This window comes from Copadichromis virginalis, linkage group LG6 (genome assembly GCF_057382275.1).
Source record: "Copadichromis virginalis isolate Kocher_CV1m ecotype Utaka linkage group LG6, C_Virginalis_male_GT1.1, whole genome shotgun sequence".
NCBI classification, from domain to species: domain Eukaryota; kingdom Metazoa; phylum Chordata; class Actinopteri; order Cichliformes; family Cichlidae; genus Copadichromis; species Copadichromis virginalis.
The window spans coordinates 1524497-1536810 of record NC_140623.1 but is presented as its reverse complement, the minus strand read 5'-3'; the positions used below and the strand labels follow the sequence as shown (position 1 = coordinate 1536810).

The following is a 12314-nucleotide window of genomic DNA, read 5'->3' as shown; positions in this document are numbered from 1 at the left end:
TGCTCTACTGGATTGACTGGCATCTGGAGGCCATTTGAGTACAGTGAACTCATTGTCACATTCAAGAAACCAGTTTGAGATGATTTGAGCGACATTGCACCTTATCCTACTGAAAGTAGCCATTAAAAGTTGTCAGGAGCAATACTCGGGTGGGCTGTGGTGTTTAAGGATGATCGGTTGGTGCTCAGAGGTCTGAAGTGTGCCAGGAAAATATCCCCCACAGCACCACTGACCTGAACCGCTGACACAAAGCAACATGGGTCCATGCTTTCATGCTGTTTATGCCAAGTTCTGACCCTACGAATCTGAATGGTACAACAGAAATCGGGACTCATCAGACCAGGCAACGATTTTTCAGTTTTCTGTTGTTGACACGTGTGATCTTCTGCTGCCGTAGTCTGTCCGCTTCCAGGTTTGGCCTGTTGTGTTTTCAGAGATGCTCTTCTGGATATCTTGGTTGTAACAAGTGATTATTTAACTTACTCTTGTCTTCCTATCAACTCAAAGCAGTCGCATCATTCTCCTCTGACCTCTTGGATCAACAAAGCATTTTGGTCCAGTGAACTGTTGCTAACTGGATCATTTCTGTTTGTCTAACCATTCTCTGTAAACTTTAGAGATGATTGTGAAATACTCAGACCAGTCCACCTGGCACCCACAACCATTACACGCAAAGACACTTTTCTTCATCGGTTTGAACTTCAACATCTCGTCTTGACGATGTCTGGCTAATTAGATATTTACATTAATGAGCAGCTGAACAGTAATCAGTGCTTCCTCCCTTCTATCCTTGTACTGTTAAAATTCTAAGTGATAAAAATTACAAACATTTATGAAAATGCAGGAACCAAAACGATTACTCCGGAGTATTTCTGCTGTGCTTCAAAGTAATGATACCCACTATTCTAGAAAATATAAGCTGTATTATCATGACCCTGTCAGTGTTTAAATAAACTCTTTTTGATGGTTCAGCAGTTGTGCCACTTGTATTTGTACTTACATGTAATTTAGTGCAATGGTATCCAGCCAGAAGATAAGATGTCACAAGATAAAAAGAAACAGAGCAAAAGAGAAACTTGCATTTTATACAGAGCTGACAGGGAAGCCTTGTCAGGACAAAAAGGATTATAGGAAATAATTTCCACCCACTCACATGTCTGTTTGGATGCAGCACCAGGGGGAATTCAAGAAACCGACAAGATGGCTTCCGATCTTTCTGGAGATATAAGTTTTATGAAACACTTTCTTCTTGGCTGCTTTCCTTACTCACTGATTCTTTTCATCAAATATTTTGTTCTTGTGTCTATTCTCTGTCACTTAGTTTGTTTGTTGTTTTAACAGGCAAGCAAGTTGCTTGAAGAACTGCAAGGTTTTTCCCACATGAGTGCCTAAGTCTTTGCATATTTGTCCTTCTAGAGGTGGAAGCAGAGCCAGCCAGGCAGCTGGGCGAGCGACCGTCGAAGCGTCGCTGTTTCTGGGAGTACAGACGTGCTCGGGAGTCAGCCACAAAGAAGAAACTTGGCGGTGACGTCCACTGGTCTCTGTCCTGGAGCTCCAGCACTCTTCCCAGCACGCTGTACCGCCGAGAGGGTGAGAATACAGCATTACTGCGTGATGCTAGTGAATGCTATTTAATGCTGATTGTTTCATACAAAAAATAAATAAATAAAAAAGTCAGAAAAGTTACTAGATTATTAAGTGAAACTGGTTGTTTCTCTGGGGAAGACATTTTTGGAGTGCCGATGACCTAATTATTAAAAAAGATAATTGTCAGATTGATAAGTTAAACCCTAATCAAAGGGCTGGATTGAAGGTTTAGCAGCAGGAGTCATTAACCCAACGTGCACGCTGCAGTTGGGATCGTCCCATTTCCTTTTTCTCCTGTGACACAGATCAGACCTGCACCCTCAGGCGTGTGCCCTACATACAACTTGCATGTCAAAATGTGGATTTTTCAACATTCCCATCGTACGCGAATCTCACGTCAGGCTCAACAATAGCTTTGCTGCAGTGCTGCAGCCCGTGTCGTGCTGTACAAACCAGAATGGCAGTCCTTTAAACTTAGTCCAGTCAAACCACTCAAACAAGAGTCAGCACTGATAACAGTTTACGTGTTGTGTAAATACTCCGTGAATCTATCAAACTATTGGGGTGGATGCTTATTTTAAATCATGTCATTCATTGTACAGTAATTTCTATGTGACATCTCTATGATAGTTCTGTATCATGTCATATACCTCTAATGTAGTCATTTCAGGGGGGAAACAATAGCTCTTGTAGCAAGCTCAGATGATCCACCCACACCATTTGCAAATCTTCTATTTTAAGGGGCTAGCAATTAGTAGAAAGTTGGTTTAAATAGCAATTTAGCAAAGTGCCTTGGGTGCCTAATGTTTATTTCAAACTTTAATCATGCAAAGCTGCTCTAGAAGAGTCCAGTACTAAAAATATAGAGCTGCAAACCATAATACCTCCAAATGAAAGCAGATATTAAAACAAATAGATGCCTTGCCTTGTACCACTGGGAGATTTGGCATCCTGACATTTTAAGGCCAGGTTTGGTAGAGCTGCACTGTTTTTACCTGACCGGACACGTATGGAGTTCATTTTGTTGTCGTTAATTCAGGCAAAAAGGGGCGACGCAAAGCCCGGAAAACAGATGCCAGCGACCTGACGCCGAACCCTCAGAAGCTCCACAACATCGGGGAGCAGCTGCAGAAGCTCAACGCAGCGATCGATGGCATGGGTCCGGTCAACGACCTGCCCGCTGTGGCCCGAGCCCGTTCACGCAAGGAGAAGAACAAGCTGGCCTCCAGGTACAGCATGCTCTTTACTGCCCTCCTACATCCTCTGCACTAAGTGAGAACACTGGAAATGCTCTGTATTGATTTATGAGGCCTGAGTGGGAATTTTTAGAGGGTTTCAGCTTTTGTAATTTGTTGGCAGAAAAGAGAAGCCTGCGGGGCTCTGTGGTCTAGTATCTGCAGTCTTTAGCCCTGTCAAGATTGGTTTTCAAATATGTGCAGCATTTAATAGTTGACCTTCTAAATTCGGGTGGTGGAGGACATGGACGGTGAAGAACACATGGAGACGTGATATCTGTGTGGATTTTAGACCATCAGTTGCATTCATGTGATGGAAAATAAAAGGATCTTGGGAAATGGGTCGTGTTTTTGCTGATTTGAATTTTTCCTTTGATGATGCCGTCATGTTGTTGAACTCTGCAGATCAGCAAGCCTTAAAAGAAACTACCATTTGTAAAATTTCAAACGGGCTTTAATTTACTTAAAATATGTCCCTCAGAATAACACACACACACAACACTGAAGGTCGAAAAGCTTGGTCTTCAGTGTATTTTTGCATTGCCTGTTTCTTTGTAACAAACTTACCTTGGATATTATCTTGACAGAATAAGTGAAGGAAGGACGGAGGGAAGCAGAGGAAAAAACAAGAGAGGCGGGGAGATGGAGGGGAGCAGGATGAAAAGCTGAATACAAGGAAATCAGGCAGGATTGAAGAGGCAGACGAGGAGTAGAGGGAAAGATGGGTCATATAAAGTTCATCTTTGCAGGGAGGGAGGGGGAGATTTCAGAATTCAGGACATTATTGCAGGAGCCTGGGAATATCTTGTAATTCAAAACATACATTAAACACGACGCAAACATGTCATCTAATAGAAAGTTTGGCAAGGACTTACAGAAATAAAGCTGAAAAAGAGACTGAAGGGGAGGGGAGTGAGGGAAATTTAACGTCAGAGGAAGTGTGACTGCGAAGTCACCGAGTACATGTTTTTGTTTAGTATGCAGGAATCTCATGTGAAGATTCACTTCTTTTACTCTGTCATAGCTGTGGCTGCGTGAGTCCAGGTTGGGGTTAGTAGTTGGATTAGCCTGACCGCCTTCAGACCTTCCTTCTCATTCTTTTCCCTGCTCATGTCTGAAATAACCTGCCTGGGGCATTCAGGCGGCACAAAGGAAAAACACTGGGCTGGTTCTTAGCCCTCGCCCAGTTTGGCACAACATTCCAGCCAACACGCTTAGCAATGATAACTGTCCCGGATGCTAACTTACTAACTAGACTCAGCAGGAATACACCATCATTTGGGAAAGTATTGTTTAGCTTCTTCAGTGGTTTCATGGTGTAGTGATTTTGACCAGTTAGAAACCAGAGGAGACACAAATCCATACATCCGCTGAAGTGAGCTCTTTCAAGTAATGAACCAACAAAAAGAAGCTTTATAGCTAACTTCTTCATAATAGACCTATATCACTGCTTTTTTTTTCTTTCTTTCTTTTTAAATAATTTTATTTGTATTTTATCAAAGTCCCTCCAGAAGCCTCTCCACTGTTCTGAATAGTAAATCTGGCTGCTTGTTTCAAGCTCTTATCTAAATACATGTAAAAAAAGAAAAAGGTGTAACGTCTATTTTAGTGGTGTTTTGGGCATATGAAGTGCATCTATAGGATCACCGGTTAAATTGGATTAAATAACAGCAAAATAAATGAAAACTTAAACATTGTTGCCATCTTTGCCAAAAAATAAGATATAAATAGCATTTTTACAGACTAGAAAAATACACAAATATTCACACCAAAAAAAAGGTGAGTGGTAGGTGTTGTATGAACACGAGCAAAAGAAAAGCTCTGGCTCATTCCACCAGAGCACTGAGCAAACATTAAGCTAAGTCATGTTGTAGATAGAGAAAGCTAAAAATAAAATCATACTAGAACTTACCATCATCTTTTCTGCTACTATCTTATTATTATACTGTAAATGTATTTGCTTGCCACTACACAATTGAATGTGAGTGAATTTAATTGAGTTGAATGCAGTTTTATTTGTATAACACCGAATCACGACAGCCAACTCAAAGACACCCCCCCCCCCCCCCCATGAGCATGCACGGACTTGGGGAAGGTGGGAAGGAAATACTCCTTTTTAAACTTCAGTATGTAATTGGATCGTTGGAAGCAGGGACAGGACAACCTCCATCATACACTGTTAAGAGGTTTTGGGGGGGTTTTGCTATGCATTTCCTGTTATAATAATTTGTTTCACCTAGCTTGCAAGCTAATGTGAAGTTTGAACCTTTGGCCATCAAGTTTATATGAATTAGCTTAAGTTCGGCTGTGTTCAGGAATATAGGACTTGGTGACACCAGAAATAATAGCAAGGCAAGGCAAGGCAAGTTTATTTGTATAGCACAATTCAACAACAAGGTGATTCAAAGTGCTTTACAGAGACATTAGAAACAAGAACAAATAAAAAGCATGATTTAAAATTGAATAAAACAAGCAAATAAACTAACGAACTAATTAACAAACAAACAAACAAACAAACAAACAACAGTATATAAAATCAAAACAGATAAAATCAGAACAGTAGATAAAATCAGTAGTTAAATGTAAGTTTTGAAATTTAAGCTTAAAGTGTGGATTTGGTGCTTTATTCAAATGCAGCTGAGAACAGGTGAGTCTTCAACCTGGATTCAAATAAACTGAGTGTTTCAGCTGATCTGAGGCTTTCTGGGAGTTTGTTCCAGATATAAGGAGCATAAAAGCTGAATGCAGCTTCTCCGTGTCTGGTTCTGACTCTGGGAACTGATAAAAGACCGGATCCAGATGACCTGAGGGATCTGGATGGTTCATACTGGGTCAGGAGGTCACTGATGTATTTTGGTCCTAAACCATTCAGAGCTTTATAGGCCAGCATCAGAACTTTAAAGGCTATCCTCTGACGGACAGGCAGCCAGTGTAAGGACCTCAGAGCTGGACTGATGTGGTCCACTTTTTTAGCAGCAGAATTTCAGGCTGAAGTCCAAGAACTACTTTGGATTTGACACAGTCTGTAGATTTACCCACAGAAGCAAAGTAAATCTTGCAATCTTTGCAACTTTGGCAATCTTTGACATTACAAATGCTGCTCAGTACTCATGTTAAGAAGGTTAATAATCATGTTTCACAGGATGCATAAATTCAGTGCAGAGAATTGCCAACCGTCATCAGATATCATCAGATTGTAGATTTCCTGCCTGATGCATTGTCCACAACACCCTATTGTGGCTGGCCACAGGTTGGCATACACTTCCAGGTTTCTTAAACACAACCATTTGCAGCCCTTTTCCAAACACATGCATGAACCAGAAGCTTTCAACTTGGTGAACACTTTTCCTACCTTCAGGCAGCGACTGATTTTCATTCAGTACATTACTTAAATCAATTTGCAGCTGTAGGTAATCCATCACAATAAACAGCAAGATCTCTCAAGGACTATTTTTGGATTTGCATTAAGAACAGAAACTCTATATCTCTATAATCACATTTCCAAATGTAAAAACCTGTGGTGCATATTGGAACCTGCTCAGTACTTGGTTAAGTCCCATCCCCGCAGTGATTAGGAACATTTAAATTGTTGTACTGTCGTCCACATCCTCCTCAAACCATCAGGGACTGTGGTACAAAAAAGAAAAACCTGGCAAGGCTCAAGTCAACATGTGGAGAAACACTGAGGAAATATTCTATCCAGCGCTACTGACCTGCAAGTATTTTCTTTCCCTAAGTTTCATTTAGCTCACTCATAGCTGTATGAAAAGAGAAATTCTCTCCACATTGCAGAAAATAGTCCCCATGAGAGGCATTAATATTTGACACGCATTGATTGTTTTATTCTCAGATCCCTTTTTTCCAACACTCTCAAACCAGAACTGGATTTGCCCTTTTGTGGTGTCAAATGGTCCTTCAGAGGGGTTAAAGAGGTTTTCAATCTTCCTCATGGTTTGGAAAGCGTGAGCCAGCTGACTCAGTAACGGGGTCATGTGGAGAATGGGAATGCTCGCACAAAGTCTAAAGAATGACAGTGTTTTATTTTCCTCTGTTTTCAGGGCCTGCCGGCTGAAAAAGAAGGCCCAGCACGAAGCCAACAAGATCAAGCTGTGGGGGCTCAATCAGGAATATGGTCAGTACTCAGGAAATCACTGGGTATTCTTTAGCAGGGGGTTTCAGATGCCTGACACTTCTGACTTTTCCCTGAACATATAGTCAAAATAGTCATTAAACTCTATACATGCTCTTCTTATAAATGATTGCATCTAGATTTTTATTTTATGTTTATTTTTATATTTCTCTCTTTTTCAAATGGGTGACCCTTCTTGCTGTGGGTGGCTAACGATAATGATATCTGCTTTTTCTTGTGATACAGTCACCTATACAGCAGCACCAAATATCAGCATTATAGTCTAAACATTTAGTCAGTTCCCATCAACCTTTTGGCTTCTCCCAGTAGTGACGGTGTTCAAATAAATTAGAGTAAAGTGAAGTTAAATGGAGGAGAGCAAGAAAATGCAAATCAGCTGCTAATTAATTAAACTGCTGCATTCATTAAAAACCAAAACTCTATCCTGGAGGTTTCCACAAAACCAGTGAGTGGTGTCACATGGGTGTGTCCATCTTTTATATACAGTGTGTGGTCCCACACCTAGTCCTAACTGCTTCAACGTGTGTGTTCAGAAATCTTCTTCTACTGTTCAAGTCAAGTCAAGTCAAGTATTTATTTATTTGTTTGAGTTAGTGTTGCTTCCTCATCAGCTTGCACTAGTCTTGCTTCTCTTCCTTAACCTTTTCTATCAAATAGAAGATAATCTTGGCCTCCTCTATCAGTTGTGTGTGAAAATCTAAGTAGATGAGCAGTTTCTGAGACAAGTTTGTCTCGCACCACAGCTATGTTTAGTTCAAAGACACATAAATCAATTTTCCGTCCCTTGCTCGGTTTGCAGTTTAGGAGTTCGTCTTGATCATGTCGACATGCTTAAATGCTCTGAATTCCTGCCAGGTGATTGGTTGATCAGATCTTTGAATTGTTGAGCCGTTAAACGGGTGAAGCAGTTTTGTATGTACAAAACTTCTAAACATTGTGAGTCTTTTTTCACTTCACGTGAGTTGACTTTAGTAGAGGAAAGAAGTGGGAGAACTGGCTCTGTGGGACAGACTGTTGTAACACTATATATGAGATGGAAGAGCCTTACAATTTAAATTGATAGATGATTGAATGAGTTAATTTATTATACCCAGCGTCAGTTAATGAGAGTAAAACCACATCAGAGGCTGCAGCGTGGCAAGGTGGACATTTTCCTTACTAATGAAATTTAAATCAAGCTAAATTAGTGAGAAACCATCTTTTCAAATAACACTGAAGATGCTCTGTTTAAGAAAACAGGTTAATGCAGAGAACTGATAGTAACAAGACCACGAGGAGCAGGGAAACCCTTGGAAGTGCGACTTCACCTCGCTCCTGATAATCAACACCTCGACTCTGCCAAATCTATCAGCCCAGTTCTGCCCACCTACTCCTCCTCCTCCTCGTCCTACTCTTCGTGCTCCTCGTCTGGTTTTCTATCGATCTCTGTGAATTCCAACCTCACTAGCATCAACTTTCTTTGTCCATTTCTCCTTGATTTTCTCTGAACGTTTCAGTCTTTCCTGATTTTGGCCCAGCATTTGCTCGCAAAGATTTTAGTTGTGGCTTCTGCTTTTGTGATTTTTTGCCTTCTGACTGGCCCAAATACAGAACTTAACCTCACAGATTTCCTTCCTTCCGTTTTTCCTCCTCTGCTCCTGTGTCATTTGTTTTTCTCTTCCATTCACTCGCTTTATATCGCTGCTGTTTGCATCTATACAAAACACACTTTTGCATACTTAGCCGCAGATTCAACAGGAAACTTCAAACAAAGAGCACTTTGGTACCATGCCAGTGCTGTGTGAAGCCTCCGGACTTGCTTTGTGTGAATGTGTGTGTGTGTGTGTGTGTGTGTGTGTGTGTGTGTGTGTGTGTGTGTTACAGAGACTTGGGGAGCAGCTGGTCAGACCCACTGTGGTCCTTCGCCCACACATGCACTCCCCGCTGATATGAGCCCTGGACAAATCACATCAAGGCGAGAATAATGTACACAGACAGAAGGGGTGTCATGGCACCACTGGGTCACATGACCTGACAGGGGAGGAGCCACTAGCATAGGAGGCACTACTATCTGAGCTAAACTAAACCGTTTCTGTTTTATAAGCAAACAAAAACACAGATGTTTGGGGAAAATTTTCAAACACTGGAAAGAAGCGGGGCTTACATAAATATACCATTATAATGTTAATATAATAATTCACTCTTAAACCACTTTTGCTAATTATAGATGTAAAACAATCCATTTATTTTTAAATTAAAAACTAAGATTACCTCTTCTATTAATCACATGCCCACCCACTGGCTGGGCTTGCTGCTTACCATCCGCAAACCTCTCCAAGTATAATATTAATAATAAGAAAATACTTTTTATTAAACGTACATTTTCCAAGCCAATTTCAACCCTACATTTTCTGCTTTCCCGTGGGCCCAACCAGCTGCTTCTCTGTGCCACATGTTGTAGCAACCCATCTGCTATTATCTCACAGACCCAAGAAGGATTCCTTTAACAAAAAGCGTGTTTCTTGACTCCAGATGCTTCATATTACTAGTCAGTATCTGTTAGCCACTGAGCAGCTCCACTTGGACAGTTAGGAGTTGAAGATCGAGGGTTGAGTCACAAACTCACTCATCTGACCTTTTGGGCACCACTTTCACTCCTTTAGTTTCAGCTTGATGTTTACTTTCCCTTTCTTTTTCTCTCTGCTTTCTCTTCTGCTTTCTGAAAATAAACATCTGCTTCGTACCGCTGAGGGGAGTTCTGCGAGAGCAGCTTTGCATGATTGGCAGTTCAAAATAGTTCTTATTTATCTCACAGCCTTTCTGTAGCCCCTTCAATTCACCCTATCTCTAAAACAAGCTGTTTCAGCTGCTCTCTCTTTGAGCCAATTTAGTCCCGATTAGCCATCCCTTGCAAACAGAAGGTCAGTATGTTTGACAGCCCTGCACTAAACACTGTAATTTGTCTCATGTAGGCGACTAAAAATGCACGCCTTTGGATTCTGTGGAACTCCACAGCCCTGAATGATATCAGTTATTCTCCCTCGACTTTCAGAAACAGAATTCGACCCCTGGAAACGCTTTCCTGACTCACACTGCTGTTTTTTCCTCTTTTTGCTGCATAGAAAACCTGTTGGGAGCTCTGCTACGGATTAAGGAAGTGATCAGGCGGCGAGTGGAGAGCAGCGAGGAGGAGGACACGGACGAACGAGGGATGACCCAACGGCTCGAAGACATCCTCAGAGAGTCGAGTGGTGAGAAACAGACTAACATTACAGATATGTAATAAGCAGTTTGGATATTTCGTGCTATAAAAACAGGTTTGATTTTGCTTGCGACTTGTCCTTTTCTTTCCATCGCACCTCCTAATTTATCTCCATGGCTACCTCAGGTCCCTTAGTTGCTGGGCGGACCAAAGACTTTGTGCAGAGGATTTTGGCAGCCAGCGCAGGCGGTCAGAACCAACGCAAAGAGCCCCCACAGGACGGGGATGAGGCATCGGGGTAAAACCCCAAAACAGCAGTCCCTTTTCTCTCCGTACCCTCTTCTTCCAACCCCGCCCTCCCAGCACCACCAACTTGTCGAGACCAAGCTCCTCTACACCTCTTCTGCTCTCACGTCGTACACATTTAAGCAAAGAGACGGCAAAGTGGAGAGGCTGGGAACCAAGAGGAGGTGAGGAAGAAGAGGAAGGAGTAGCCTAAACAAAGCGATAGTAAATTGCTACCTTGCTCCTGGTCCTCTCCTGTTGGTCCTCCAAACAGCAGCCGTCTTCACCGCTCTGTCTCTGCAGGCTGCACCACAACCACCAACAGGCCAGAGCTGCTGCTGCTGCTGCTGCTGCTGCTGATGTCTCTGTATTCTGTGTTCTCTGTGTGCGTGCATAAGTGTGTGCGTGTAACATACTGTATGAGCGTGTATAGTGTTCCTCTCTCCCTCTCTGTGCTGTATTTGTACCCCATTGTGCCTATGAATAGACATTGCACTGTTTTGTAGATGGTCGTAGTTGTTGTCAGGGGGCCGTTAGTGAGCCGAGGGCGAGGGGGCATTTGAGGATAAGAGGAAGTTCTAAAAATAAGGAAGTGGGAGGAGCCCAGGCACGGGAAACAAAGAAGAGGGTGTGTTTGTTTTGGTTTGGGGGTTTTTTTTGTTGTTGTTTTTTGTTTGGCTGGGCTCCTATAGAAGCTCTACATACCATTTGAATTGCACCAGCATCTGAAATGAGACCCAATGCCAGACCAGTCAATGGTAACTGATTGAAAAGTCCTCGGAGCTTTAATAGTCACCCATCCCTCTCTGACACCCCCGTCACCCCATCAAAATGTAAGCAGAGATCAAAAGAAAAAAAAAGAAAACAAACTGCACCTTAATTTAAACTGACCAAAGATAAGTGATACTGCTGAACTACTCTGACACCTCTCACCACTTCAGATGCTGCCAGCCATTAACACACCATCCTGTCCTGCTGAGAGAGGGGTGAAGTGACTGATACACTTTTAATTCTTGTCCTATTTACCTGCATGCATCATTCAAAGATGGGCATCACCTGATAGACTTAGATCCTTTTCACGTAAATGCACTACCGTCACGGACCCGAGAGGCCGTGGTGTGGCAGACGGGACTTGACCAAACGCCTTGTCGATTGGTTGGCCGTCTAGCTCTGCAGCCTGGTGCTCCTTTAGCTGATCTGTGGTGGATTTATTTTTTACCCCAAAAAAGGGAAGTGTCCTCGATGCCTGCCCCAAGCCCTCTCCTCAACCCCCTGACCTGATTATGTAGCGCAATTTCCTGACTTGCAATGACAAATAGAGAAAAAAAAACACACACACACACACTTGTAGAGCTAGAAAGCAAATAATTTGTTTTTGTTGATTTGATTTTGTTGTTATTTGATGATGCCACAGCCCACAAAGTGGGCGTCAGTCTTGAGAGTTTTGAGAGAGAAAAATCTGCCTTTTTATTTTCTGTTTTTCTTTATTTTTCTGTGGTCTCTGCTAAAGCTGGAGACCAACCTGTCCACACTCTGTAAATGTTGTTGGACGCTAAAAAAATTAATTAAGACCTTTGAATTGCACTGTGGTAAGAGCAACAAAGCACCTTTGAAGAGGGCTTCAAATCCTCCAAAAGAGAGAGGAAAAAAAAGACTCTTGGCACCTTTTTCTAAAGACAGATATTGATTGAGAGACTTGAGGGCACCAAGCGCTTTGCGACCAACTGCTGGTTTGGGCTTGTTTCAGTATGGTGCTACTATATGATGACAGAAAAGTCATGCAAACACATTTGGAGGCATGAGGCAGTAACTGCTGACTGGGTTTTGGCCTGCAAGGACGTACTGTTGTAATAGGCGGTTTGTTTGCATAATGACG

At 42.2% G+C, this 12314-nt stretch overlaps 1 protein-coding gene across 5 annotated transcripts in view; it reads left to right on the top strand.

Annotated features, from left to right (window-relative positions):
* The window catches only part of LOC146706881 (uncharacterized), a 30620-nt gene extending 18611 nt beyond the window's left edge, over nt 1–12009 (top strand). For 4 of the 5 annotated variants that reach the window (XM_085458179.1, XM_085458177.1, XM_085458178.1 and 1 more), the window contains 5 exons: nt 1417–1590; nt 2627–2816; nt 6881–6954; nt 10074–10202; nt 10340–12009. In XM_085458179.1, coding sequence (XP_085314305.1) covers nt 1417–1590; nt 2627–2816; nt 6881–6954; nt 10074–10202; nt 10340–10455 — 683 coding nt within the window. In that variant the 3' untranslated portion in view covers nt 10456–12009. Of the gene's footprint in view, nt 1–1416; nt 1591–2626; nt 2817–3409; nt 3512–6880; nt 6955–10073; nt 10203–10339 lie in introns of those variants that run through there. The other variant, XM_085458181.1, reaches the window with a different exon arrangement.
* Nucleotides 12010–12314: the final 305 nt, after the last annotated feature.